Source organism: Pempheris klunzingeri, chromosome 13, assembly GCF_042242105.1.
Source record: "Pempheris klunzingeri isolate RE-2024b chromosome 13, fPemKlu1.hap1, whole genome shotgun sequence".
Lineage (NCBI taxonomy): Eukaryota > Metazoa > Chordata > Actinopteri > Acropomatiformes > Pempheridae > Pempheris > Pempheris klunzingeri.
In genome coordinates, this window is record NC_092024.1 from 2275424 (window position 1) to 2299135 (window position 23712).

The 23712-nt window shown below is 42.1% G+C and overlaps 1 protein-coding gene across 2 annotated transcripts in view; it reads right to left on the bottom strand.

Annotated features, from left to right (window-relative positions):
- Nucleotides 1–9923, bottom strand: part of ralgapa2 (Ral GTPase activating protein catalytic subunit alpha 2) — an 89651-nt gene extending 79728 nt beyond the window's left edge. For both annotated transcript variants that reach the window (XM_070841911.1, XM_070841910.1), the window contains exon 1: nt 9732–9923. In XM_070841911.1, the coding sequence (XP_070698012.1) occupies nt 9732–9837 (106 nt within the window). In that variant the 5' untranslated portion in view covers nt 9838–9923. The remainder of the gene's footprint in view (nt 1–9731) is intronic.
- Nucleotides 9924–23712: the final 13789 nt, after the last annotated feature.

Sequence of the window (23712 nt, forward strand, 5' to 3'; positions counted from 1 at the left end):
TAGCAAACAGAACAACATTAAGCAACATCTTTATATTACTTACCAAAATGCAGTAAAACTACAAACATTTCAATCTTGTGTACACAAAAATATTGGATCAAAACTGTATCATCCTTGCCAACAAAGTTAATTGTTGATGTGAGCTCAACCCCAACATACGATAGTTACACTACCACTGTACTACCTTTGATTCCCCTGAAGAAGGTGTACTAGTAAAAGTTCATATGAAAGCCAGAACTCTGTGTGTTAGTAATGACATCCTGTGTAATGATCTACAGGTTGAGCACAAGGTTTTTCCAGGCTCATTGGTTTAGGGCTTACTTTTTGCAAACAAAATGTTTGGTTCAGAGGATGAACTTGTGTGGTGATTGCTGTCAGCACTGTGAACTGTAATATCCATCGAGACTCTTCACTCAATGGGCTTCACCGACTTCTCAGGTAACAGCATGTGGACAGAAAGAGACAGAACCTGTTCTCCAGGCCCTGGGAATGCAGGGGATGACACTGTATCCTCTGAGTCCAGCAAGATAACTGTGTCCTTCAATTGACACCCCTCCGTCTGCAAGACTCTCAAGTCGCAGAGAGGAAAACAGGTCTGGATGAACAGCAGCTACAGAGAGCTGTGATCACACAGGGCTTTTGTGGCGGGAGGAAACTTTGTGTCTTAACGCTGGTCACTGCAGCTGAATGAGCTGGTGGCTTGGCTCACTTGTTTTGAGAACCCTTCTGTTTGTGGAAGTAAAGTTAATGCCAACCCTCAGGGATGTGATTCACACATAATAGCACTTCTTGTAGAAGGGAGAGCTTTAGGAACTAATAAAAGGGAGAAGAGAAATGATGGGGGGGTGCTAAGAAAACTAAGCCAAGTTCAGTTCACACGACAAACCAGGGATCAGTTGCTGCCCCAAATGCCATAATTGTACTTCTTATTGACTTAAGCTAAAAGGCTCAGCTATTGGACATCAGCTGCCTAAACCACAATAAACTGATTATTCTGCAAGGGGATCATTAAGTCAGCCTTATTGTTAACTAATTATGGTCTAGATGCTGCTACAAGGGATAACGTAATGATGCAAAACCTGCAATTTTCTCTGGTGGAATTAATAACACAACATCAGTCATGGCAGGTTTGGGTTGGATAACACTATTCTTCATTGTGATATGTTTCCTGTTAACTGTCAGGAAAGGGCAGATGTTCCATACCCGTGTGAAAGAACCAGCTGCAAAATAATAATGGACCCAAATGTAATATTTTGGAGGACAGAAAAACACAGCGTCTTCCATAAATGTTCCACGGGGGCAGACATTAAAATAATACTAAAATACTACTGAAAAATAATAAATAATAAAGAAAGATCCCACCCAAATGTAAGTGCAAAAAATATGTTGCTATTTTCTAACCTCTGGCTGGATAAACAACATTTTAGACGTCATCACGTCACCAAGGGTCTTCATGTGTCTCACTGTGACGTCTGGGGCCAAGGGTGAAATGGTGGATTGAAACTGCTCAGGCCCACACAGGATTATATAACACTGTGGCATGCCTTTGGTCCATAACAACTTCACATAAGGTAACCATGGAAAGGACACCATCCATCTGGTGGGCGAAGCAGCATAATTTTAAGCTTCAACTGAATAATTAGCGTCTTTCTGTTGCTTGCTATTCTAATGAACTGATGTAAAACTGGTTTGCCCTGCAAGAACTAAGAGAGTGCACACAGCCCTGTGCACATAGGACTTGTTAGCCAAATGGGTGAAGGTCATCTAGTCAGCTGAAGCCTATGGTATATTTACACAACCAAACCAAACGCTTGGCTACTCTGCCTACAGCTCCCTGTGCAAACACGTGCACTAATATGTACTCAGATTTAGTGTTCAAAGGTTGTATCAAACCATATTTAACCCTCCGAGCGACCTACAATGTATGCTGTTTATACCACCTTAAGCAGAATCATTAATATGCACCGTCATACTCAAAAAACAGTCTAATCAGTCCTTTGATCAGACATACACTCATTTGCATTAGGTCTGGGCTGGCTAACACTGCAGGTGCACTGTATTTTTGCCAGAAAGGAGATGAGGAGAGAGAGAAGACTGATAGGTTTCTTTGGCAGTACGCTTAGATCAGACACAGAGGACTCTTTAAGGGCCCCGGCAGAGGGATGCCTGGAGGGCGCCAACTCATAGCAGAGGAGATACGGGGGTGGTAGCTAATGTGGAAGCTGATGGATGCACCATAGATGGCGCTTCCCTCCCTGAACGGTTGTCTATAAACAAAGAACGACCATGAGAAAATTAAAAAGACTGCACAAGATTAATCATTTGAGAGAGTAAAGAAATGTTTTTTAATAGGCTTTTTTTTGGTGGCTATACATGAGGGAGAGTCCAAAAGGCACTCTAAAAAAATGCAGCACTTTAACCAGCTCCAAAAACCTAACTTTCACTGGTCAGTTTGTAATAATAACAGAGAACGTCAGCTCAAACTACATTTAACACATTTAAATGTCATTTGAACTGTCTGTGTGGTCTGTTGTCATGTTTCCTTTGGCCACAGAGAATCAAAAGAGAAACAGACAGGCTGCAGACAGCACTGTGCGAGCCATGGCTGGAAGAGACGGTTGATATTTGACTGTAGTAAAAGGTGTTGAATCATAAATCTGTTGAAATCGGCTGAGGAAGGCGAGTCTGTCACATGATGCAATTTACAGAGTTACAGCAGGTAGCGGGCTGTATGAGCCTCTTCTGAGGCCTCAGCAACATACAGCTGCCTCTCATGATGTTGAATGTGCTCCAAGCTCCAAGCCAGTTTGGAGATGTCAATCAAAATTCAGCACTCACTGGGCCAAATTGATGTTCCTTATCAGGGGGTCGATTCGAGCCAATTCACTTAGTTTTCTCTATCAGTACTGACAAGAGACTCATCTCGTGTGGAATGGTTTAGCTTACGGTTTAGACTCTAACAGCCGTGCAAGCCTACAGCGGGCTGGCTGATTTCAAGCTGCCATAGCTAGGCGGGAGAAAACTGGCTTGGCCGTGCAACACATCATCCTCCCTGAGCAATATATTCACAGAGAATGATTAACATACTGCTAGGCTAAAGCAATGGAGCAAAGCATGCAGCTCTCTCTAAGTTGACAAGGGCACAGCATGCACTACAATTCATATATGCCAGACTGTAATGCCAGTAAGGCCTATGCCAGTCTGTAATGACTAAATCTTTAAAATGTCAACAGGCTTGTAGTGGCTATGATGAAGTAATGGGAAACTCAGAATAAGAGCAGTGCCATCATATTTTTTATGATTTAGTATTCAGTACAAACTGGATTAAAACAAATCCAATAAATTAAATCATTATGAAAAGGGCCACACACACTTTTGGTGCATATAATTTCATTATGATGCCACTGTGCCAAACACTGCATGAACGCCTCTCAACTTGCATTCAGCGTCTAGCTGTGTAACAGATTGGGGCCTATGGGCCTATGCAGAGCACAGTTTGAAAGAGTCATGGCAGAACTGGCAACACCTGACCTTCTCCCAGTCTGAGCTCACACATTAGAGAGTGGCTTAACTCTGCAGCTTAGCGCTGGAGAGCGGCTTAACGGGCAACTTTCACTCTTCCTTATCAGGTAGCCCTAAAATCTTTATCAACACAGGGGTTACATTTGTTTCCCTAAGATATGAGCCCGCCTGAACATTGGGGGCACCCAAATGGAACATATGGAACTGACTAACTAACTGACATAGTACAATAAAACCTTCAGTGTTCCATCCCTTCCAGTAACTCTACCTACAAATTATTCTTATGTTTAATTCTGAAAAGAAAAGTTATAGGCCCACTAGTTGAATCTTGCTCTTGTTGTCTGATCATTTATAATTCTAAAATGCAAACAGGTGAATGCTACAGAAGAAACATCAGTGCTAATTGGCCTTTCAGCTCAAACTTCAGCTTTACATGACAAATTTCAACACTTGAATGCTCACAGAAGGGAACATATCGAGGAAAATGCTCCCTGAAAAGAAATCAAACACGTGTATACACAGATCTTTTTTTAAATTCCCCTTTTTTCCTCTCAATTCAACGCCCAGTATTTCACTACGGTTTATCAAGCTAGAATTTGCTCTTTAACAACTCTGTGTAACAGTCTGCTTATACTGTAAGCCAAAGCTAAGTGTTTTTGTCCTTAGGCTACAAACCTGGAAATCCATAGCAGATTAGAGGGAGCTTTGGCATTCAGAAAGGCAACATAAAAACTAAATCCACTTTGAGATCAAACCTTGATAACAAGTGGTGTCGCAGTGAAGTGCAGGTTTTGAGCTGGGTTCGGCTATTGCAAAAGCAGGACAGGTAAACAGTGGGACTAGACAAACTGGTTTTTCATCTGCTGTGTAAAAATCACACAGATAACATCCACTGCAGAACACAGAGCGCTGGTGTTTTCCTGTCTCGAGCTCTCAAGCAGGCCAGCAGCTAAAAGAAAACAGCCTTTCATTCAACACCATGTGATTTAAATCATATTCAAAATTTGGGTTTTAAGTAAGCTCTAAAACACATGACAGTAATGCCACAGACTGAAGACAGAAAAGACAAGCCTGTTTCCAACGCTTTCTGAACACTGTACAAAAATACATTTCATATTCTATTCTATTATATTATATAACTTACACTTTACAGCATGTGGCCTTATAAAAACAAATGTACAATACAATCAGTTAGCTATGAACTCATTCTAGAAATAGTGGTTAGCTAAAAAGCAAAAAAAAAAAGTTCAAGTACATAGCAGGAACTAATTTTTTTATCATGGTATAGTTTGCAATTCAAATGGCCCAGGGATTGTGGCACTGAACTTCTTTATACTGCCAAATGCTTATCTTGCTGCCAGTTTAGAGGAAGCCACACACATGCAACCTTAACCGAAGGAATAAGAGGAGAAAGGAAGTGAATTTATAAATAATAATTTATTCTTAACACCTGAAGCTATGTGTCTGAGCAGTTCACTGAACAGTTCTATTAGTTTGACGGGGGCAAAAAATGCAAAAAGTGGCCAAAAACATCCAAATGTAGGTTTTACAGTAAACCAACTTCTAAGATCCTTAAATCCTACTGTAACCAGAAAAGCCCTGTTGCTCATTGGACCCCAGTGACTGTCTCTGAGCTCTCTCTACTACGGCTGCTACACAATACGCCAGTCTCTGCACGCAGCTGCTTTCTGACAATGCTGACAGATAACTCAGCCTGGTTATATACAGCAGAGGCATCTATCTCGCTGCCTGGCTCACCTTTGTTCCACTATCAGTGTCACCATGTCTTTTCTCATACAGGGTTCTTTCACTGGTCGTTCTAAACCACTTAAATGTGTACCTGCAGGTTTGTATATATGTAAAGCTGTATGTGAGCTGTAGTTCTAAACGCTGACAAATTAAATAAATATTTTAGCCTTTGTTAAAATGATGAGGTCCTCATATTTTACTATCGGGGACAGAGGGCAGAATTCCAGCTTTCTATTTAACAGCCCTGTCTCTAAATGTAATGTGCTCAGCTTTTTTTTTTTTTCCTTCCAACTAATTCTATGCAGTCAAACTAAACAGTTAATCAGCCTGCCTTTGATTTTGAGATGCAGGCCAACCCAGATTCCCTCTCTTGAGTAGAGCTTGATGCTTATCATAATAGGCAACACCAGACAAAGACCTGTTAATGGCTGCCTAGTGTCGCCTAACCTCCACGGCAGACAATCTAAATCTCAAATAGCTGTTGACAGTGTCGCCGACAAATGCTTACATAATAATTTTTTTTTGGCCCTCTACTAGCAGAAGGAAGTCTCATACTGTTTCCAATTCTGCATGTTTTATCTAATAATCTTTGTCTATTTTAGCTAACGGTGTAGTTTAAATCAATTTGGACAGATTTATTTTCACTTTGATGTAAAAGAGTCTACTTGAATCAAAAGGCTTCATTACTCCCCAGTGATTATAGGCCCTGTGTTTTCATTGTGAAACAGACCACTGCAAAAATTGAAAGTAGTAGTAGATAACAGTAGTAATAGTAGTGACAGTAATGTATATGTATCTGTTGGAGCACAGAAACTAGTGGAGTTTTATATAATCAGAAGAAGAAAAAAAGCCTCAATACCATGAGAAGCTCATAAAACTCAGCTATGTTTATGGCGGTTATATTGAGCTGTGAGGTAAGAGGGTTATCGTGCCTACATAGTGTGGGATAAAAGATGATAAGAGGCTGAAGTTATTCACAAGTCTAGCCTGAGTGTTTTACAAAAGGGGAGAATCACAAGTCGAGTGAGGTCAGTCTTTACTTCACCCACACAGAAGCCCGTCTTGAGAGCCCCTCCAGTGTTGTGCTCATTGTTTCCTCTGGTGCTTCACCTTGTGATTTCCTCTTATACCAGCAGTGCTTTGAGTTGACCCTGACTCCTGCAACACTTAGAGATGCACATGGAGAAAAGTAAGGTGTAATAACACTATTTTTCATTTCTTCTAAAGATGAGTGCAAAGCATTGCCTTTGGCTGCAAACTCGCATATCCGCACCCACAAACAAGCACACCTGACTGTTATCACTGACAACACTCACTGTTGTTCCCATGCAGTTCGCCAACAGGTTCAAGGTGGGATTGTTTACACCAGACGAAGACAACAGAGGGAAACAAACAATACCTGTTCATGGTAAAGCTTGTTCTGTTCAGCTGGCTAAATGATAGAGGGGCCATGCATGATGGCAAAGCCTGTTTGAGCCAGACACTGAATCACCACTAGCTGCAGCAGCACCGGCCGATCTGCAGCTGACCCGGCACTCTGACCTCCCTGTGGAGGGAGCGAGTGAATATCTCCTTTGGGAATCAACGGGCATTCCCCCAGACAAACGCTCCTGTGTACGGTCAAATTAGTGAGAGGTTTCCTACATTATTGCTAGCATTTTGGCCATCAACTTCACGCTTATTTTGGAGGAATGGGGGCAGCTGTGTGCAACAGCAAACGCAGAATGAATTGGGACTGAGCTTGAGAATGACTTTGAGCTGGAAAGAGTCAGAGGAATAGGCGAGTGTGCCTCCATTGAGAGAAGCGGGGAGCGATCAGGTGGTTTGCTGGGCTCCTGTAATTAACAACCTCAGCCAAATCCAGCCAGGCATGACCAGCAAATTAACATGCAGCAGCTTTCACACTCTATCCCACAGATCTGCTCAGTGAGCAGAAAACCAATACAGGGCCACTCTGAAAATAGCCCAGACCACAGATTGTCCTTTCAACTCCAATACCACAGATACTACAAACTAGATCCAACAAGCTGGTTAATTTTTATTTTTTGGTCTTTGTACTACAAAGCCACCGAGACAGTAAGACACAACTTGAAAAATATTTGACTAAACTTTTATATGGCCTAATGGATCCTAAGTAAGCATGGGAAACTACGCTGGATACCTCTCATTCTAAAAATAAAAGCATGCAAAACAGAAATGGCTGATATATCAAGCAAATTCTCTTCCATCCCAGGCTATTATATGATGCTGTTTAAAGTAACTGAAATACACTATAAATGCTGAGATATTACAAAACTGCTGAGATATACAAAAACCATGTGATGGAATTAAGCCGGACAGCCTTTCATTAAATAATACAATGAAAAGTATGATTTGCAAAAGCAAAGATCGCTGTCAGCAGTGAAAGGAGGCCAGATACATTCCCTCAAGTCCCTGTCCTGTCCACCACAGCACCCCGTCTCTCATCACAGCTTCCTGTCCACACAGGAACCAGCAGCACCAGGAGGAAATCCTTCCTTAGCTGAAAGCACGTGAAATCAGGGCGGCTGGTGGACATCAACATGCAGGCCCAACTATCAGCGGCTGCACAAACAGACCAGCCTTATCTTTAACTGCACATGAGGGAAAGAAAAACACAGAGGACATGCAGAGCTCTGGATTGACCTCCACTTTGGCTGTACTAGTCTTGACATTGAAGGTGTGCTATGACGGCAGAAAGATATAACCATATTTACTGCCAGCAGTTTTGCTCGAGCTCCTGAAAATGATTAGGCCGACACTGGCTGTCACGGTTGTGCCAGTGTAACAGAAATCAATAATACCACCATGAAAAGGTTACAAGCAAGCATACATCAGTCAAACAAACGGTTTAAATCCTAAACATCTCAAAGGTACTGGTTGTTCCCAGAGTGAGTCTTTCTATCCAGTGACTTTGACTTTGGTACTAAAGACATAACTTCACTGTCAAGCGGTCCATCAAGTGAGGCTATGTGATATTATTGGGGCTCATTGTTCTTGTGTATATTGATGAATTACACACAGCCAGATATCTTAAAGGTTTAGGGCTAAAAATATTTAAACCAAATTATTCTCAGTACTTTGGTAAACATCAATGTGCATTATTATATATAAATATACGATGAGTTGATTAGACTACATCTTTAACTGCATGCCTTGACATTCAAGAAACTCTACAGGGACACAGAGCCGTACCTGAGCACGAGTGACCTACTTTGACTGAAATTCTGGAGTAAGCGCAGCATATAATAAGTTGCACTTATAATGAATCCATTGCAGTTTCCCTCCATATCTCACAATTCCCTCTTGACTGTCTTCCTCGCCTCACTTTCCCACTGACCCTGCTGCTCTGTGATGCAGTGAGACTAACAGGAGCGTATATGCCGATGTGCTACAGTCCCAAATCATATGAGGGTCATCTTGGTTGTAAGATAATGAGTCTGCGCAGGTGTGATGCAATGAAAAATGTACATCTGCACACCAAAAACACAACTGAAGTTATGCCAGAGAGATCCAAATACCTCTCTGTTGTTGTTTGGCTTAGCTTTAATGCCATATAGACTCAGTGAAACAGGATGGACATAACCTATGAAACTTATCTGCCTTCTACTTTTGCAAAGTGGATTTGACATTTAGACTCACAAGGGCAAAGAAATGCACTGTACGGGCTCTTTAGAGGGTCATGATGGCTGATCGATGAGTAAAAAGTGGATTAGAGGTAGGTTCCATTATGTGTAATACAAAACTGATGTGCAGCACCAGTCAGGGTACTACTGAGCAAATACTCTTGATCTTCATAGTAAAAGATCAGAACAGCTACACAACAGTTTTAGAACTACACCAACCAGTATGGCACACTTACATGTTTCATAATTTTCTGATAAATATCTCAAGGGTACAGTAACTTGATAACAGCTCAGCCAGACAACCAGCTGGAGGAAAAGCTCTCACTTCAGCCTCGACTATATGAACGGGTACTTGTGCTTGTGCTTTCTCACTGTTGAGGGTCACAATTACTAACGTTACGCTTATAAACCCAGCCAGGATGTTACAGGACTAAATGACAACAAAGGTTGTGGTGGGCATCCTGACTAGGCTGCATCTGTTAGCATTGGCTAGCATTAGCCGCAAGGGGAGCTAGCTCCCATTAGCTAGCAACCATGCCTTATCACAGTGTGACTTGTCTGGTATTTCAACGTAAAAAAAATCAATGGAAACAGGGGACGAGGAGTAAACACTTGCAAACTGCACATGTAGTTTTTTTTGGCATTGTGAGAGTGTGTGTTACCCGGCAGCTAGCTTGCATTAGTCACCGCAGTGACAGCCAGCCAGCTAACCTGACGCCTTGTTTGACGTTAGCTGTCGGCTGGTGCCAAGCTAGCTAGCTCGGCTAGCTAAGCCTCGGCGATGCAGCATCAAAAGCCCGGTGTCGTTTCACTCACCTAACAGTGACCGGAGGTGTTTGAGCCGGGTCAGCACATCCTTCTTTGGGTCCAGAACTTTCTGTGTAGATTTCTTGACGTCTCCATGCACCCTGCGAGTGAACATTCCGCTGTAAAATGCAACCGTGGAAGCTGAAATCACCTGTGCTTCACCATACACCGAGCCTCCAGTGTGACTGTCACTTTCCTCACCACCACTCTATGCCTGCTCGGTAAACATTCACCCGACGGCCGCTAGTGTCCTGTTGTTTTTTTTTTTTGTGGGTGTGTAAACACGGAAGCGCAGCCTGACACAGAGGAGTGGTCAGATCACATGAAGACGCCTCCTTGTTTACACCCTCTCCACCTTGCTCTTCCACCAGCTCTTCCCTCTGCGTGCATTTCTATGAATTGTGTCACCTTTCAGTGTATTCTGTAGTACCAAGGCCAAGGTTTTGCATTGTGCAGAGACAGGATTCGTCTAGTTAAAGATCCGAATCTGACAAAAATAAGCTTTGCTGCCCTCAGTGTCCTGCAGTAAACTTTAGGCTGAAGACTGGCAGCCACGTTCAGCCTAAATCAGGGTCTCATCTTTATCACTCTTGTCATACAACAGAGGTTTGATGACAAGAGGTTGTTTAAACAGCTCCCAGACGCCCTCTGCTGTCTGAAACACTTCAACACCACAGTAGAGGCCATAACAGATGGGAACAATATATAAATGCACAGAAAGGAAGAGAAATAGACTCCCTTTGATGGAAATAGGCTTCATGTGTTAGATTAGATGGTCTGTATGTTTGAGATAAATCTGTTGATGGAGCTAAAGATGATTTTCATATCAGATCAGGCTGCAGATTATTGTATGTATGCATGTATATCCATCCATCCATCCATTATCTAGACCGCTTATCAGGGGGTCAGGGTCGTGGGATGAATGTATAAATGATCAGAATTTATCTTAAAAATGCTTATCACAATTTCCCAAAGCTCAAATGGTCATATCTAAGCCAACAGACAAAAACACAACGATCGATAGTTTAACATCATAAAAGAATGAGAAAACAATCAATCTTCTCATTGGAGGAACTCGAACTAGTAATTGTTCTGATACATTTTTCCTTTTAAAAGTACTTACTTAATTATAAGAGTAGTTTCCAATTCATTTCCTGTCAATTTTCACAAATCAATAAATCAATTTACCCTTTGAAAGCTTCTCCAAGGGATTCAAGAAAGGGTAAATGCAAAGCCTCTCTCACCCAGAGCGAGGATTAATTTAGCAAATAATTAACTGACCCAAAACTGAGTGCAAATCAATAATGGCATGGCCTACTACTATAGCATCTATAGTAGAACACATTTTACATATTGGAAAAAAAAAAAGACCTCAGTATAGTAATTTTTGAAGTTTGTCATTACAAGACATTAAACATAACCAAGCAGATTTTAATAACATTAACCTTGGCTGGTGTTCAGGGCTCTACTGTTGGCTCACTGACTGACTGACTGGGACACTAAAACAGAATACAGTCATTGTTACTGCTGTTGATTACACCTGTGACTCTGCTGCTATGAAGAGTGTGAATGGGGGAAATGTGTGGGCTGTAAACAAGGTCTGTTAAATGTAAGCGTGGTGTTCAATCTGAAACTATGTGCTGTAGTATTACATATATTATGGTCTGTTCATGTTGTTTCTCATGCTATCCACAACGACGCTCATGCCTTCACTGGATCTTATTGTAGTTTGCTCAGAAATCTGGTCGTCTTACAGTCAACATCTGTATTCAAATAATAAATACCTCCCTGTTAGTGTTTTTTTGTTTGAGGTAAATGCACAAATTGTTATAATATAGTCATGAATAAACCAGGAAACCTGCATTAAAAAAAAAAAATTAATTACTTCTTGAAATTCACATCAATATATGGTGACAGTTACAAAGACAAAAAAAGGTATAGCAGCATCACTGCTCATTCAAACTGCTGCCTCTTGATACATTAAACAGGAGGTTTTGATGAATGAATATAGGAATACAAAAAAGGCTAATCTCTAAATAGAAGAGCTCTCCTGCAGGGTTAGGGCTAAACTTAAGGTTATGCTCCATTGAGCAGAGTTCAGAGTGCTCATGACTTTAATGGATTTTCTAAATAATTTGTTCTACATGGTTGTGCAGACAGCAAATTCCATCTTGGAAATGAAAAAAAACGTGTTTACGTTCCGAGATGAATCTTAAGTTTGTAGAAATTGGATGCATCCGTTAATCATCCCAAATAAACTGACATTCCGTGCAATCTCACACTTTCGCTTGTCTGAACCTATCTGTCTTATTTTGGAGGCAATTAATTTCGAGGCTAAGCTGGGAAAATTATTTTATTTACACATTTTAGACACATCTCACGCAGAGCTTAGACTGTAAAATTAAAATGGAGTTCAAGTTTGTGACTGAGAAATCTTGTCAGACTTAGTAATAGATGTAATGTATAATGTGAAAAAATAGATAACATAGATCATTATAAAGCACAGTATACAGTATTATATGATAAAGTCTACTAACACAAAAGAATATATATTTTCTATTCATCATACCCACAAAAACTTGAAGTGAGGTTCTGGGATGAGCAAAGTTACCAGGAGATGGCGCCTAAATCATTGGTGATTTGAAACAAATACACACACCAGCTCAGGCTACACATATCATTGGGTTTCTGTTTATTTTCATGAATTAAAAAGTACACATGCTCTGTGCGTGGCCTGCAAATATCACTGCAAAAAAAGTTAGAAGATTGATTCTCATGGCAATAGAGGGAGAAACAACAAGCACAGAAAATGTAAGAAAAGTCTCATGCAGGACTGCGTTTTGTTCGAATAAGTCAATTCTGTATAAAAAGGAAAATAAAGACTATAAAGAATGTGATTGTTTGGGAGTCGACTGCGAAGGACACTATACTCTCAAGACTGGATTTTATTTCATCTACCACCCCCACAAATTGGGCACTGGCGGTGTTGTCAGAGTGTTTGTCTCTTTTTCGTGTTTCTCCACAAAGGCCGTCTTGAGTGACAGGAGAGGGAACAGAGGGTAGTGAGAGCGGAGGCCATGGAGGAGGAGTAAAAAGAGGAGTAAAATCAGCCTTTGCCCTGTAGTTTGGTATGACACTCATTATCTGAAGTGGGCCATTCTGAGAAAGGAGGAGGTTGCCTGTCACAACAGATGTTGATTACACAAAACAGGGTAGTTTGGAGGGATGCGTGAATAAAACACAAGCTCTCTCTCTCTCTCTCTCTCTCTCTCTCTCAGCCACACACACACACACACACACACACACACACACACACACACACACACACACACACACACGGTTATTGTTGGTGCTTTGTCACCAGTCTTAATTGATTGTAATCACCATTCCTTCTTGGCAAACCTCCCCTGTTCTTGAAGTGCAGGTTATTGCTCATTATCTAGGATGGCATGGACCTGCAATAATCTATCAACAATAACAATTGGTCTGGGTGTTTTCTTCCCTCTCAAATCCTACACCTGGAGGTATTTCGGGTCCAGCTCATTTCCCAAATGATATACAGTCGGCTGAGACAATTCAACTTTATAGTCTTTATAGTCGAGCCCCACGCTGCTTTCTCAAAGATAGTTCGGTGCCGAATTAGACAATTACGTTGCCAACTGTGACATTATTTCTGATCGAGATCATTTACTTCAAAATGGGATTTCCAGAGTATAAACCGTCATAATTCATTCTTTTTCATACAGGCCTAGAATTACCAATTGCCAGCGGCCTGGCAGAGAGATGAAGACCCCATCACGACCAAATGGTGGCACTGTAGCCTTACAAATGAATACCCGCCTTCTCACGGCCAGGCTGTCGGACTGATTCCAATCCAAGGTTTGAAAAGCACTTGTCTGCTCTAAATTGTTCTTATAAAGAGCTTGGAAATACTTGACTTTTCTCCTTATGTGGATATGGATTTCCTTTTTGTACAATTAAGTGCCATTAAAAGCTAATGTATCCTGTTAAACCACATTAAGGTGTTGGGGTGGACAGTGGCACAGTTATCCATCCGCATATTGTGAATAGGAGCCCACTTTAGGAGCATTTTTTGAAATCTATATTGGACCATTGAGAAACTTCAGGTTGAAAAGGATCAAAAGGGAAATGTCCACAGGACTGCTGATTTTCTGGCTGTGAGACCACCCACAAGCTGCTTGACACAGATGAGTTATGGAACAATGAATTGATGAAACAAAACACAACCAGGCTCGCATGTGCACTTTTTAGATTTAGAACATTTTTTTGCACAACGCGACTCGTGAATTTGCGAAGAGTAACCATTGAATATAATATTTGTGAAATTGTATTAAATACATTTCATTCACGGAGTAGATTTTAGGCCCACTTTAGTATTATAGTACAAAAGTATTATATGAGAAACCTTGACACCAACAGCAGCTTCTACAAATAAGGCACAAACACCAGCGTGTAATTAGAGGTTACAGCTCCCACCAGGGGTCGTCATGGTGCCCTCGACCGCCAAGGTTATCTCACAATTACCAAGTTCAAAGCACAGCATTTGTAATTCTGTGGCCTATTTGTTTCATTTTGAAATGCAGAAAATGTGTAGCTTTTTCCAAAACGGCAAAATGAGGGAACATCTCGTGTCCCTGCATTGAATTCTTTATGCCTCATTTTTCAAACATTACAAACATGAAGCTCTGTATATGGATATAAGCAATTTCTGAATCTAGTATTTGTAATGCACACTGTAGTTTGGAGCACATCTCCATAGAGGTTAATGAGGGGGCACTCTGAAGTAATTAAAACAAGAGCATTATAAGGCAGCAGTTTCACATAAGGCACTCAGAGCAACATACCCCATACTTAATTAAAACTCTTTGCTGACAGCATTTTATATCTACTCAGGTAATCTGCTGTGAAATTAATAAGGAGGGAGAATTAAATGACTAATGTTGGCAAAGAAAGGCTATTTTTTTTCTGCAGTATGCATGACAGGGGTCTCTGTCTGGAAAGCGTGATCCTCATTGCGCTGAAAAATACTTCTTCAGGTTCTCACCGTAATCTGATTCCAATCTCACTTATGGTGTGACACTGTAGCGACAAGCCGGGGGACGTTTAATTGAAATGTCCATGCTTTTAATTGGATTCTGTTAAGATGTGAAATTACCTCCTGAATTACAGTCTTGTACCTTTAAATGCTGATACAGAATGGTTTCCAGCGGTGATCAGTTAAGGAGCTGAAATAATGCCTCCATTCAGCGGTGCGTCACTGTGCGGAGGCAAAAGAACATTCTTGAATTTAAAGACAAATCTCGGGCCTTGCCTTTCAAAGGCAGCCATTTATCTGGTGAAATGAATTGTTGTTTTTAACAGGATAGTGCTTGAGAGACAATGCAATACTTAACCATGCTCCTGTATCAGACATAGGATTCAAAGCATCTCCGATCATTCTGCTGAGATGTATTTATCAAACTTAACACTTCACAGTTGTGGTATACACTGCTCTTTGTTGTGATACTGTATTTAGACCCGCAAATGCCTATTACCAATAAATCGTGGCTGCCAGATATCCATTGCAGGGCAAGTGAACCAGGCATTCATGATATCATAGTTAAGCTGAAGGTGTTAGCATCAGACTCTGACATATTCAGGTGATGTGTGGGAGGTAGGCTGCAGAGCTTACTTCACCTCCTTAAGGGTTGCGCTCTTCCAACCTCCTACACTGGGTTTTTCGAATTTTCCCATTCTGACGCCCGTGTCGCCCTGCTGTGGATGCGCAAAAAACATCCCTGCCTCCTCCACCTACATCCATGACCCCCTCTGATAAGCTTGGAGTTCATCCCTTTCACTGATTAGTTTGCTGGCAGATTGAATGCCCATGTCTACAGCCCCGTGTCACCCGCGCTGGCTCTACCTGTGTGTGTTTGGATCAGCAGGTGGCTGGCACGCTGTCCAGTGTGATACTGAAACCATTATTTATACATAACAGTTCTCTGTGTGCTCAGCAAAGCCACATTTCCCACCAAAGAGAGTATGTATGGAGGCTAGACGACATCCTTGGTTATTTTGTATCTCCAGAAAAACAGGTTATGCCTCCATTTATGCTAGAGATGCATTGTGTTGGAATAATTTGCAAAAATGTTGTGTTGTGATTCCAGGATTCATATTCTGTGTGAGTGAGGATCCCGAAAATGTGAGATCATTAGTAACTTCTCTGCCAAAATACCCTCTCTTCAGTACACCGTGCGCTTATGTGTGTGTGTCTGGTTTGCGTGAATTCACATGTGTTTGTTTGTTTACTGTGCCACCGCTGGCCCAAGTTGGAGCCACAGGAGTGTGAAATAACAAGCACAAGAGGGATTTCACGCCTTTACAGAGCTGAAAAGGTATGTTTTTGTCAGACAACTCAGTCCATTTCCATCCCAGACAAACTTTGTTTACTTCCCACTAGTCACTGCCTACCTATTTCCAAAAACCCCATACAATTAAACAGAAACATTATATATGGGTTCCCACGGGTATGGTGTGTCCAAGTTTGCTTATGCGACACCCCTGGCCTGCTTTATCGCCGTTATCAGTGGCACACGGTGCATCATTAAAAAAGACAAACAGCTCAGTTTCTTTTTGGGGGGCAGACACGCTGACAGAAAATCAATGCCCGGTTTCCCATGAGCACCTAATTAGCTGGACACTTGTGCACTGTTGAAACACGGGCTGTATCTCTTTGTCCGCCGAGTCGATCAGGTGAAATGCATGAAAGACACCTTCAGAGCTGATAAAGTGTCAGAGAGGTGAGGAGTAAACACACAAGTGACACTTATGGTCTAGCACGTCTCACACCCACTATATGCTTTGGCAGACTCCATGCGAACTTTATGGTGCATGCCACGGACGCATTTCAAACCAGGGGGCAAGATATACTCATCAAGTAAGCTGTCTTATCTCACAAATACCTCCAATTATATTTGTTATATATATACATATATGCACATGGACAGTATACAACAGTGGTCCACGGCTGAGATTTCACTCAGTTGGCTTTAACAGGGTCAGGACACAAGTGCTGAACATAGAATTTTGAGTTGAGTGCCATGCAGAAGGCAGAACTCAATTGGTCTCTCACTGGAAATTCTAAACATTCAATAAAAAAGGGAAAAGGTGGGTAAAAAAAAAAAATCTAAAATGTCCAATCTTATTCTATAACCTGTTAGAGTGACACTTGCGAATTTCCACTACGGACAAGGTGGCAGTACAAACGCAGATAGACGAAGGGGAATAAAAGGGCCTTCTCATGACAAACTTTCTGGAAATGTCAGCCTTTCATGCTTTTGAGAAGACCTATTTCATATCTATTACAGCAGGCATTCTGTGTCCGATATTTCAGATTTCAGTCCTCCCCGCACTGCAAATCCTCTGCCAATCTTCCGCCCTTAAGAATCTCTGCCAGCCCTGATGCATTATTCCCCCTACCTCCTCTCTCCCCCTTTTGATGTGACAGAACAAACCGCGACCTATTAGGATTAAGGCTTTGAAAAGATCTTTGAAGCCGCTCAAGGTTCCTTTAAACTGGGGAATGACAATATGAGCTGTGTGGCAGCAGATGCTGAATGGAGTGATTGCTAGTCCTCCTCAGCGAGGTCTGCTGTCACACAACACACGGGCATACAAACACTCACACATGCGTGTGCATCTGTGAATGCACGCACACACACACACACACACACACACACACACACACACACGCACACACACAAACAACTTGCAGCATCCACCCGTTACCCAAAGCATTGCAGTTTTTTTTTTTTTTTTACAGTACATGTATTGTACTCACAAATGCAGATTTGGTTCAGCACTTTCCTTTTTTTCTTTTGCAGTGTTTTGCTTTAAATTGTCAGAGCCGAGTTTGGCTCCGAGCCTTTGCTGTATCTGAACTGCTGCCCAGGATGAAAACAAACAAGCATGACAATACCTCACATTTTCTCCTTTAATGATTTGCCTCTGTTTAGGACACAGTCATGTCAAAAGCATCATTGGAGGCAGGGTGCTGAAATGTGAAGGACGGGGGTAAACACGGAGGGATGTGGGCTGCTGGAAACCAACAGGGAAGAGAGAAGTCGCAGCCCACTTGTGTGTGCTAACGATGTCTGAATAAGTGCGTGCGAATGAGAGTTTTGTGTCTACTTAAAGCATAATGACATGCTGTGGGAGCAGGTTATCTGGCTGAAAATTAAAGGAGTTCAAGGTGTCCCACTTTTCAGCTTGAAGATTCTCAAAAGCACAGAAGAATTTTCATTTTATCTTTTTTTTTATTTTTTTTTTTTATGACGCCTCAACACCGACAGTACATCTGATGATGCTGGATTGATGGAATGCCGCACTGATGCAGAGGAGAGCAAATTAAGTAAAAATGACATCCTGAATGCTACCTATACACTTTACTTCAGTCACATAGACATGGCAGAGTGCAAATACCATTTTTATGAATCTCCCACAATCAAAAAAGAATTTAGCTTTCTTTTATCTAATCACTCCTCTGAATATCCCTTATCATACCTGCCTCGCCCCCTGAGGTAGCCAAGGACAGATGCGATATCAAATATTCAAACTGGGTGATTCTTGGAGAGATTTATCATGGCAAATTTCACAGGCGATTCTATTTAGATATTCACCTCCGTTTTGCGTGGTGTCTGGGCTTAAACATGCCCCGGTGTGAGATGTCACCGAGAGACAGTCACTACAGATAGCTGGTCCGTGGAGAAATGAAGCCATGGGACACACAGGGTAAAGGCTTCTCAGTACACAGCCAGAGAGACAAGTTCTCAGGGAGCTGCCAGCATAGAGCACATATTGATCTGCCATTGCATCTTATCTTTGTGACTCTAGATTAAAATGCTCAACATTGGCTCTCCCTCTCTCTCTGCCAGGCTGTAGGCCTTTCTATATCCCTGAGTGGAGGAGCTCTAATCTCCCCATGAAGTAGTGGGAGCCTATCACTGGCAGAAAAACGCACAGTTCTCACTGCAGAAAAGGGCAGCTCAGAAATTAACCGGCTTAAAATGCTCCCCATCTAAAGAGTAACTTGAATAATAATCAGGTTTGATCCGCGCTCCACGTCTTTTGATGCTGGTGGTTGTTTTTCTTTTACAGAATGTTTTGCTCTGTGAGATTTCTGACCCGCCCCCGCCTTCCCCCACCATCTTCACTCTTTCTTCTTCTTCAGGCGCTGTTATCATAATCCAAACAATTGGCTGTTGTAACTGTATGTATTCCTCTTGTGGGAAATGGCTGGGAATCAGATCCTCTCGGGTCTCGTTTAATGTCCCGTCCAAATGAGCGGGAAAGAGTTGAAGCTCTGACAGAAATGGGCAGGAATAAAGGGGAGAAAGCCTGGGCAGACAGACGGATGAGCCCCAGGCTCCAGGGCTTTGACTTTGGCCAAACAAACGTTTGTTTTTCAAAGTGTTTTTATAGTGGCATGGATTAAGGCGGATGTGGACCAAAGCCCCCCACCACCCCTTCCCATCCGTGGTCTTGTCAAACGGTGCATTGAGAAGAGGGGTCGCACCTGTTAGGGCAGCCCAGAGGAGCAGGACCAGGATGATATTGAGCAGGGCTTTGTGGGTATCAGAGTCAAAACAAAGCTGTCAGCCAGGGCTCATTCATCTTTGATGTTCATTGATGAGGAAACTGGTGGGCCTCAACAGGGCATTGTTTCCTCTAAGTGGTGCCCATTGATAGCCAGAAAGCCACGTTTGTTTTTAGTCTCTGACGGGTGGAGCTCATTTTAAAAGGCTTAATGGTGCATTTAACCAGTCCAAAACACTGTGCTTTGGAGCCCTCCCTGCACCACTGGCTCGGTCTTGTCTTCCTGCTTCCTAAATGGCCTATAAACAATAATAGAATGCTAATCATGTGTGAATGGCCAACACCGGTGGGCATGCATGTATCGTCAAGCATTGGGCTCTTCTGAATGCCTGCTGTGACAAATCAAGATCCAGGAACGAGGGCATTTGACTGCCATCGTGTCTGCTTCCTGGCCCATTCTCCACCTCTCCACTCTCTTTGTCATAAAAACCTGGATAGCCTTCATAAAGTGCATTTCTCATGCTATTGTTCAGCTAATCATATCCTCTCCAACAATTTCAGGATGTGACAAGATAAGATAGGGAATATTAATGCCATATCGTCTCATCTCAAATTATGAAAATGCGCGGATGGGGGGAGGGCATGGAGGGAGGAAATAGAAATCAATTTGTAGCGCTTCCATTTTGTATACTGCCTTGAAAAGAAAACAGTAATTTTCCATGTTATCTACCTCAAATCCTATTAGAATCAGGTTAATTTAGTGGCAACGATTTCAAAACGTTATCATACCGTCCTATCAGCTGGTGCCTTTGAGTGCTCTCTGTTTGTAAGGTGTAAATGTTCAAATTTAATATCATGTCAGATACCGTATCTGACTGATGCATGATCCTGGATATCACTTGCAGAATGGCGAATGCAGGAACACCACATTAATTACACTCTCAATTGTAATGAGCTTACTATGCGGTCCACTGTTAACTAAAGTGAAAGTGTGAACTGTACTGCAGATGAAAATCCTTCATACAACTGCATGATAAAATGCCAGGTTATTTACCATTCATCTCTTAGCCTGACCTTATTTGCGAAGAGCACTGCGTTTAATTACGTTGAATTAATGAAAAATTCCAGCTGATAAATTCCAAGTGTACGCTCTTGAAAACGCTCTTGAAAGGCACAATATAGATATACACACATATATATACGAACGCACGTGAAACATGAACATGCATGTTTTTGTTATCAAACTGGTTTGCAAATTTCAAACATTCCACCCCTCGTGAAGAATGTTGGCCCTGCATGCTCATAATTTACCACTATAGATCCTGAGTTCATGAATAGGAATGTGTCTTCCTCAAGAGTCGGCCCCTCTTGCTGTGAAAAAAAAATCAAGGACTCTAGCCTTGTTTCAGCGCAGAGGTGTATCAAGGATGCACAGCCACATCTTACCTTAAATAAGGGTCTCTGTTTACACCTTCAAAGCACTGGAAGAAGAAGCTCTCACAGACTTTCTTTTCCTCTCTCTCCTGATTGTTTGCAAGCTTGATTTGCTTGGATTCTTAAATGATAGGCTCATATAGAGCCTCAGACTTTGTTTACGTGACTGCATATTGGCTGGCTGTCTCCTTAAGCGTGAGGAGATATGCAAGAGCAATCAAATATTTCTATGGCTTGTATAAATGATGGTGGATGGGAGAGAGAAGTTTTGAATTTTTCACTCCTCATTTGTGGTTCAATTGCCAGAGTGTGTATTGCCTGTTTTTCCGGAAAGAAAATAGATGGCTTTGTCACTCAGTATGCATAAACTGTTGGTCTGTTTGTTGTACGCTGTCAACAGAAATGATAGCAATTCTATTTTTCTTATGAGGAAGACAATGTTACAAAGTCTGCATGGCACTTTTCATGAAAGGGATTGTTTGTCCATTCTGAAGTTATTTTTCGTCAGACATTATATGACATAGCTCCATGAACCCTTTCAGATGCTGAAACCCCTGTCATAATGTGATAAGTTAAGAGGAAAGCAGAAAAGAAACTTGACATTTTTTCGTATGGACCCACACCTCCAGTATTATTGACAGCACACAGTTTGACACGCTGTCCTCCTTTTTGCAGAACTCAGACGTAGAATTGAGCAAAAACTTGCCGGTAATTATGAGCTACTCATCCGACACTAATAGCATATCGCAGAGATTGCAATTTGTCTCTTTATCTAAAATGACAGACTGTCATGCACACAGCCCGTCCACATCTACCTTGCAGTCTCATATCATTCAGCACTTGAACCAAACATATATTTCTATCAAGGCGCGGGAGAATAGCATCCTCCGTTTGGCGCAGAGGAGGTGTGTCCCCTTCTATCTTCATGAGAGAGGGAGAGAGAAGGGGGGGGGAGAGAGGGTACCTCTCTTTTGTTCACTCCCCTCTCTAACTGGTAGTGTTTGACTTCCCCCAGCCAGGAGTGGGTAATTCTGGAGCCCTGTGTGAGGTTGTTAGATCACTGAGGCCCAAGACAGCACCATTCTTTGCAGACCCTTGACAGCAAATATGTGGTAATGATATTGTCTCCTGCTGGGTAATAACACACAATTCAGACTGCCACATACTGCAGTCGCCGGGGAAAAAATGGAGGGGAGAGAAAAAAAGAATTACACTGAAGTACTGGAGGAAAATGACCGGAGAAATGTCTTCAACCTGAAGTGCTATATTGAAAAAAATTCACTCCTGCAGGACACTGCAGTGGGAACAACTGTTTTATCCCCTTTTTCTCAGAGTGATGTGGCACAGAAATCAACAGCAACTGCTATTTGTAGGAGCATCAAGGTGCTTTCCATGCAAATGTCCATTCCTGAGCAGTTTGGTTTTCTTTTAAAATGGGACTTTAAACGATCATTTCGTTTTCACTTGGGCGTTTTAAGCAGTGCAGCAGCTGAATGCTGAATACTGTGGTTAGCAATTCTGGCTGCTTAACAAAAAACATGCCTTCAAATGACTAAAGCCCTTTGTGTCCATATAACACGCTGCATAGCTAGTGTTTAGTATAAACAGCATTTCCCTACTATGGAGACCTTTCATTGTTAACCAGACCACACTGACAGCTTCAACCTTGACCTTTGTGTTGCTCCACTTGGTACTCGGCTTGTAACTGTCAACACTATCCATCAATGGCCAATCAGGGGCTCGGATGGGGGCCGGTCCCCCTGCTGTACTGTGAAATTGTGGCATGTGATCCTTAATGTGCGTGAAGTAGACAAGGCCTTGACACAATGCATCAAGCTTCAGGGGGGCTCCTCTGTGCTAGTCTATTAGCCCCCCGCTGTGCCCCTGGCTGCCTGGACTTATTCCTAGGGATAAGTTGGAATAGTAGAGTAATGTCTGCATGCCTCCTAGATACTGGCCTTAGCTCATGCTTGGCTGTCAATCAAAACCCTGACCAGTTAGACAGGATGACAAGTCCTGCACACCACTTGTATGTCAACAATATAAAATGGTTAGAAACCTTTTCTACTAGCCACTGACTAATTTTTGGGCAATCCTCAGCTCCAAATGATCCCTCTTCTCACATCGACAAAATGATCTTTACTAGTGTCCTATGCTAGTATCCATGATCTTAGATACAGACCTCACCTCTGTGTAGAGCATGACAGAAAGAGAGGAAGAGAGAGAGGGAGACATAGAGAGAGAGAGACTCTCCTCTCTCCTTATTCATATATTTGACTGCCAGAGCAGCATTGTGCAATGGGCTAAAATAAATGAGAGCACCATGTAAAAAGGTAGCCTTGATAAGGCGCGACTGGGTGCAAAAGGGAGGCACATTGAAACGGAAGAATTCATCTTTTCTATCAGCCCCTCCGCTCGCGAGTTGAACCAGGTATTCAAATGGGTTCAATCTCAGCCGCTCAGATTTGCATAACACAGACAGATGAACTCAAGTGATTGAATTGGGCTAGGTGGAGTGAAAAAAAAGAAAAGAAAATGAATTTCCAAGCGAATTAGGAAATGATGGAAATGGCAAAGGGTACATTATTTATTTTTCACACTAAAATAATTACAGAATTAACCTTTCCTTCAAATGTGACAGCCCTCTAAACCCTCTTTATCACAGTGAATTTGATGTACTGGACTGTGCCTGTTTTGATGACTAAAACAGCATTACCTATTATTATTACCCATTTCCCCTCACTGCCAAACCCGTGTCTATTTTACTGTTGGTCCAAGCTGCTCAGCTGATCTGCACAGTGGTCGGCTGAGCTCCATCCGGATGTGAAGTTTTGTTTTCTATCAGTGATGTAACACTAACACCCGTGCCACTTCACTGTGACTGGCAGTGACCACTATAGAGTCACAACACTGCAGGAGGGGAAAAAGCAATTTCATGGTTCATTCTGTGGTTAATGTGCTG